The 7033-nt window shown below is 58.1% G+C and overlaps 1 protein-coding gene across 1 annotated transcript; it reads left to right on the top strand.

The window, feature by feature from the left end:
• Nucleotides 1-1633: 1633 nt before the first annotated feature.
• On the top strand, nucleotides 1634-6806 carry NOBOX (NOBOX oogenesis homeobox). The gene is made up of 7 exons (XM_053217944.1): nucleotides 1634-2488; nucleotides 3082-3188; nucleotides 3537-3649; nucleotides 3929-4014; nucleotides 4227-4449; nucleotides 4773-5083; nucleotides 5794-6806. The coding sequence occupies exons 1-7, from the start codon at nucleotides 1930-1932 to the stop codon at nucleotides 6093-6095; spliced, it is 1701 nt and encodes a 566-aa protein (XP_053073919.1). The 5' UTR covers nucleotides 1634-1929; the 3' UTR covers nucleotides 6096-6806.
• The last annotated feature ends 227 nt before the right edge of the window (nucleotides 6807-7033 follow it).

A 7033-nucleotide genomic window follows, 5' to 3' on the forward strand; every position in this document is an offset into this window, starting at 1 on the left:
TCCCTGGATGAGCGCTCCAGGGTGGGTGGCCTTCCCCCAGTTTGCACGGAGGGCCCGGGGCCGAGTCACCGCCGAGCTCCCGGGACCGTAGGCCAGCCGTCGGGGGCAGGCGGCCCCGAGGCGCCGAGGCGCGGGCCGAGGGGAGGGGCGGCGGGCCGCACACCTGGGCCGCCCTCGGGCCGGCGGGGGCGGGCGCGGCCCTGCAGCTGCCCCACGCGCCCGGGTGGGCCTCGCCCTGGCGGCGGGGTGAGGGGCGCGGGCTCGGGCGCCCCGGGGCCCGTGCGGACCCCGCGCACCTGCCCGCCCGCGAGGCTTCATTAGGCGGCGCGGGGGCAGCGCGGCGAGTCGCGGCGGCGCGAGTTCGGGCCATGGAATCGGCGCAGGAGCCCTGCCCGGAACGGCGGGGTGAGCGTGGGGCGCGCTTGGGAAGGGGGGGCTGGCGCCGGGCCGCGGGGCTGGGGGTGGGAGGGAGGCCCGCCGCCGCGCGCCCTCCCTCCTGCAGGTTCCCATCTCTCTGCACGCGGGGCCCCGAGCCCCGGGCCCCTTCGTGTCCAGGTTCCGACACCCGTCCCCTCTCCTACCGGGGCTACATCACGCTGATAGGTCTCGTTTATTGAGCACCTACCGCGTACCAGATTTGCTAGGCTCCAAGCTCGCCTAAAATGCGGGAAGCCCGACCCAGCGTGTCCCTCCTTCCCCAGGCCACCATCCAGCCTGTCCCTTCCCCGCCACGCTGGCCGGCGCACACTCCTCACCAGCCCCGGGCCCCGTTCTGCCAGACGGGTCTGATGCACCCTAGGAAACAACCTGACAAAGCACCTTCGCCCCCGAAGGTCCACCTTTCTTTACACGTCGTTAGAAATTCGCATTCCTTTAGATGGTCTGTCTTACGTAATTTTCATTAGAATAACAGCAGTTCTTAGTCGCTAGTCAGCATCTACTTAAAATTTTTCCAATTTAGGGGGAATGATAAAGCATCTGGGGATTGTGAGGAAGGTGAACTGGAGAGGTTCTGGGGACCCCAGGAAGGACTCTGCATGACGACTAAGCGCTCTTTGCTGGACTATTCGGGCAAATCACTCAATTTTGTAATCTGTATGTCCTCATCTGTTAGAATGAGCTATCAACCGTGCGTTCCTCACAGGGATTAGGTGCACACTGTGCTAGTCTTTGAAAAGTGCTTAGCACAGAGCCTGGGACATGGTAAGTGCCTGGTGAATGAGACCCAGCCTCAAGACGGAGGAGCTCGGAGGATGAGCGGAAGGGGGCTTTCGGTGCACACCCGGTGTGGCTGGATCACACTTCCTTCCCTGTGCAGGGAGGGGTGGCCCGCGCCCAAGGCCACAGTGAGGTTCTGCTTTGCAGGGACCGGCAGGAGGGTGCACACAGGGTTGGGGAGAGTTGGCAGGGGCAGAGTGACATCTGTGGATGGTGAGGATGGCTGTCCTTGCCTGGGCTTCTGGAGAGCCCCCAATTTCAGCAGCATTCCTGCAGCAGGAATGAGATCCAGTCTTAGAAGCAGTCTCTCCCTCCTCTTCCAAGTTCACCCCCAGCTTCAACATTTGTCCCTTAGCAATGCCTGAACAGATGCCTGTCCCTCAACTCACATTCCAGGTGTCTGGGGTGGGGGGTGGGGTGGGGGAGAAAAGGCAATTCCCAGAAAGTAAGTGCCCCCCAAATCGGGATAGCCCTCCTACCATCTGTGTGTGTGAGCTCAGGCCCTCTTCTAGGTGCATCTATTTGCTCACATTTTACAAAGCAGTGGGCTATCTAGTTTGATCTCTACAACAGCCAAGCCTCGAATTTTTACCCTCTCTGACAAGTGCACAAGTGAAAGGTTGAGGCCAAATGGGACACAGGCCACAGAGCAGGAAGCCGCACATCCTTAGTCCAGGCTTTTCCTTCTCCCGGTGCTAAGGTCAGTGGGTGATGGTCCCCACAGGCCAGGAAGGTGGAGACAAGCCCCTGGCTGCTGGGCCAAAAAAGGAACTGCGGCAGAGTTCAGCCCCCTGCGCTCAGGATGCCCCAAGTGAGGAACTGCCCCCCTCCTGCATCGTCCCCGGGGAGAAGCCACCATCAGACCCCCCTGGAGAACCATCTGGGACAGATACCAGGAGAGGGGGCCAGCCATCTCGTTCGGGGACTCTCCACAAAGACACGCCTCTGGCCCCACCGGGACCCCAGCCTCCTGGGGAAGGCTGTTCCTTCCCAGTGAAAGAGGCAAAGCCAGGGAAGAGGTCCTACTCTCCAGCCTCCAGTAAGCAGAAAATACCCAGTGCCGCGGGTCTGGCCTCCACACCATCTCCTGGTGTCACCCACTCAGCCCGTGCCGCACACAACCCAGTGCCTTGTGGGTCAGGCCGGGGGCCCTGCCATCTGGCTAATCTGCTCAGCACATTGGCTCAGAACAGCCAAAACACAGATCAGAAGAGGTCCCTGGAAGTGACCTGCCAAGTTCGGAAAAAGACCCGGACCCTATACCGCTCAGGTAAGTCCTCGAAGTTGAGAGGAAATGTAAGAGAGCAGGGAAAGGAGGGCTCAACACAGAACATTGTAGCTCCAGGAGATTGCGATGTGGTTAGTCTGTACATCCCCTTGTCCTGATTCCTCTCTCCACCTGTGGCAGAGCCACGACCTCTGACCCTCCAAGGGAACATTGGGTTGCCTCATCAGAAAGTGAAATTGGGGGCGCCTGGGTGTTTCAGTCCTTAAGTATCTGGCTTAGGCTCAGGTCATGATCTCATAGTTGGTAAGGTCAAGCCACGCATCAGGTGAGCTTGAGCCCCGCTTTGGGTAAAACATGAGCCCCGGGTGAGCCCTACTTCTCTTTCTCTCCCATTCACTGACTTGGGCCCTCTCCCTTTCTCAAAAAGGAAAAAAAAAAAAGTGAAATTGGGAACAGATTAGTGAAAGTAAATGCACAGTTCCCTGCCACAAATCCCAGGAGAGACAGAAGGCCCCAGCCCAATGGGGAACTTTGTTGCAAGCCTCTGGGAAGACCCTTGAGTTGGGGACGATGGTCCCATTTGGAAGGCATCTTTCTCCTGTTGTTTGTCCTCATGCAAGTTTCTTTTCTTCCAGACCAGCTGGAGGAGCTAGAAAGGATCTTCCAAGAAGACCACTACCCAGACGGTGATAAGCGCCGGGAGATTGCCCAGACTGTAGGGGTTACCCCCCAGCGCATCATGGTAAAGGGGGCTGGCCAACTGGCACCAGGGTGGCGGAGAAACCACCAACTGGTACCCTGGAAGGAGTAGGGCAGATGCTCGACCTCACCCCATAGGGGCCAAGGTTAGGTCTCCGATCTGGCTGTGTTCTCGCCTGTTTCCACATTGCCACAGCCTCAGCTTAGAAGAGGAAGATACCTCGGCTATCTAGATGAATCTTTTCATAAAACCAACCTTGCAGAGCAAGGCCTCTGAAGCAGGGTGGTAAAGCGACCTCCTAAAGTCCCGTAGCTCATTGTGCGACAGTCAGAACCCGAGTCTGAGTTTCTGCTGTGCTCCTCGAACACTTCTAGGGTCTCTCCCCTATAGGTGTGGTTCCAGAATCGCAGGGCAAAGTGGCGGAAAGTGGAGAAGCTGAATGGCAAGGAGGACAAGGACAGCCCTGCAGACCCTGCCCCTACCGGGGCCAGCGGTCAGTGCAGGTACAGATCTCTCCTCTTCCCGGATCACCCAGGAGGTAGAGGTAGGAAGGGGGTAGAAGCTGGGCACCTGGGGTCTAGGAGATTGCATTGGAAGGCTGGCCGTGAGGCCTGGAGCTGTTGGCCGATATTTAGAGAGACCTTGGATGGAGGAGGGTCAGGAAGTTGCCAGGGTCTTGTATGAAGGCAGTTTTTGGGAATCTGGTGTCCTGGGCCCTGCACCGAGCCCTGGTCTAAAGGCAGAGACACTAGAGCTCCAGTCTTCGTTCTGTCTGCCTCCAGCTCTGCAACTGAGCTGCCAGCCGCTGTGCCCATGGACCCAGAGCCTGGTACCTTCCCTCAGGAACCCCCTCTGGATTCTCTTGCAGGTAAGCTGAATACTCGCTGAGGGTAATGTGAGGGAAATGGCAGCTGGAAAGACGGCAAAGACCAAGTCCTTTCTGGCTAGACGTGAGAGTGGGCCAAAGCTGCCCAGTGTTTTGGTCCAGTGGGGCCCGCTCAAGGAGAACTAGGCATGGCACACCCCAAATCTGCCTCCTCCTTCTCCTACCCTTGTAACTCGTCTGACCTTGATTCCTAGAGCCTCCCATGCTGCTGGCCTCTGAGCACACTCTGGCCCCAACCCAACAGAGTGAGAGTACGCAGAGGGTAGCAGTGACCCCACCGCTCTTCAGCCCTCCGCCAGTTCGAAGAGTCAACCTTCCTTTTCCCCTTGGCCCTGTCCCCACCCCCCAAATGATGCCTCTGCTGCTGGATACCCCAGGCAGTGACAGCGGCCACAAAGATGGCTCCTGGGGGACAAGGTATGGAACCTACTGGGGGTGGTCCTCCGAGTTATTGTGGGAGGGGTATAGAAGGAGAAAAGACAGCGCTTGGTTGGGGAAGGGTGAGCTGAGAGAAGCGAGGAATCATGCTTGTGAGGAGGATTAAACGGAAAGTGGATTTAGAGTGGGAAAGATCTAGAATGTCATAGCAACAGTGTAGGCATGAGGGCGAGAAGCCAAGAACAGGAAGAGAAAGGAGGAAGCGAGTCTGGGGTCATGGAGATGGGAAGGGCTCACCTACTGTGTGGTCACAACGAGGAGGCTCCCGTGAGCCTCACCAGCCACTCCTTTGTCCCCCACAGTGTCACCCCACCATCCACCTGCTCATACTTGGAGGAGCTGGAGCCCCAGGATTACCAACAGAGCGCCCAGCCGGGACCGTTCCTATTCTCCCAGGCTCCACAGAGCCAGCTCTACCAACAGCCTCAGCCCCAGTTCTCCTACCTGCACCCCTTCCCCCTCCCCATGCCCCACCCCCTGCAGCCTCTGCTGCCAGATGACCCCCTCTTCACCTCGCCCTATGGCCCCAGTGCGGGGACATCACAGGGCTACTTCCCAGGGCCGCCGCCTCCATCAGGGCAGACGGTGCTTCAGCCACCTGCTGGGAATGCAGGTGAGTCATGACCAAGGACAGTGACAAGGGGCAGACCACCTCACTTAGGTGGTGGCCGAGTGAAGGGCTCGGCCCTCGAAGGGCTGGCCGAGGCAGCAAGTGGACCACTTTCCTTGCCCCTGGTCGTCTCTACGAAGTGCTTGTTAAGTTTCCCGAAAGGCCGCAGGGCAGAGCGAGAGCCTTGGAGCTGGGAGTTCTGAAGTCAGGCTCGGCCATTCCCAGCGTTGCTGGCTCTCGGTTTGCCTGGCTCTCAAATGGGAATAATATCCCCATCCCGGGGAGGGATTGGCGGAGGATTAGCAACCGCATGAGGGACATCCTTGACAGCTGATCTGAGCATTCAGACGGGCCACTTGGACCTCTGAAATCTGGATGCAACCGTCGTCGTAAGACTAAATTCCAGTAGAAGGGGAAGAAAGAGTCTGTTCCCAGTCTCCCTGCTGCCTGCATGAGGGGGTGCTCAGCCTGGCCCACGACCCACTCTGTGTCGATGTTCCCAGACCTCAGGACTTAGAGGCAGGAGCGTGCCCGGCCCGAGGGCAGGAAGCTCCTGGTGCTAGGACTTCACCCACACTGGCACTGGGTTCCTAAGCTGGGTTTCTGTGGGAGGAGGAGGAGGAGGGGGGTGGGGAGTCTGTCACAGAGAATGTCCAGCCGTGGGGGAAACGCTTAATCCTCTCTCACCTTTCCTGCACTCTTTGACCCCGCAGGTACAGTCCCCTGGAATGACCCTTGCTTTCCAGAACTGCCTTTCCCTGGTCCCTTCTGTCCGCAGGCCCTGGGGCAGCCCCCCGGAGGGGACGGCTACTTCCCTGATCTGCTCCCAGCCCCCTATGCTCCGGCCCTGAGCAGGCAGCCTTCCCCAGGTGTCACCCGGCTGCCCGAAGGGGCCAGGCCCGAAACGGGACCCTTCCTCGGCAGGGCCCCTGAGGAGCAGCCTGCCCCCTGTGTGGAGGGGCCCCCCGCAGCCGAGGAGCTCCGAGCGGAAGAGAAGGACAGCTGTGGCCCCTAAGTGTGGGGCCAAGCAGTGTGGAAGAGCAGGAGAGGCTTGGTGCCCCCTCCAGGAGACAGCGATGTCAGGACAGACTGCAGAGTCTCCTGACCCGGGGGAAATCGGACGTTTCCCCTCTGTGGGCTCACCTTGCTGGACCTGATTGGAGAAGGATGAGGGCCGGCCCGCCCTCTTGTCCACACCTCTGTGTGACCACCCTGAGAAAGGGATGGTCCCTATGATTTCTGAATGCTGTGTACGTTTCTGTTGTTTCCTTTCCTTGCCAGACAAAAGCATGTCTGTTGTAAGTGGTAGACTAGTGCATCTTGGGCCTCTCTGCGCAGCTCTGTGTCTCCCCACTAAGAGCTGCATTTCTTTCACCACCATCCACTCAGCTGGCCGGTTGTGGGATGCAGTCCCAAGTGCCCCAAGTGAGGTCCTCATTGGGCATGACCCCATGGAACCTGGCATCTTTCCTGGGCCCATCTCCTGCTGGAGGGGAAATCAGGCATCTTGGGCCTGTTTTTCACTCCTGACATTAACTCTTATTCCCAAACTCAGGACTGAACCTGAGCAAATTTGAGCACCAGCGTCTCTCTGGAATTTGGGCATTGTAGGGATAGGATTACAAGAGACACCCAAGGATATTTCAGGTCAAGGCTCCGTGTTGTGAACCAGAACTTATCTTTCTACAGCTCTTCTTTTGGGAGAGGGAGTAGGAATGAGAGGTGGGAGCACCAAGAAGATATTCATATATATATATTTAGCACCCCATATCTGCTGGCCCTACTGTGCCCAAGTAGGTAAGATTTGAGGGCCATTAATTCAAACTACATCAGTGCATTTGGGGAGTGTGTGTGTGGGTGCTATTTGGGACTTGCAAATGCTCTGATTATTGGAAAATACTTTGTTTTTCAAAAACTTACACGTATTTGCATCCTAATAGTGATAGAGTCTTC

This window comes from Acinonyx jubatus, chromosome A2, assembly GCF_027475565.1.
Source record: "Acinonyx jubatus isolate Ajub_Pintada_27869175 chromosome A2, VMU_Ajub_asm_v1.0, whole genome shotgun sequence".
Classification (NCBI taxonomy): domain Eukaryota; kingdom Metazoa; phylum Chordata; class Mammalia; order Carnivora; family Felidae; genus Acinonyx; species Acinonyx jubatus.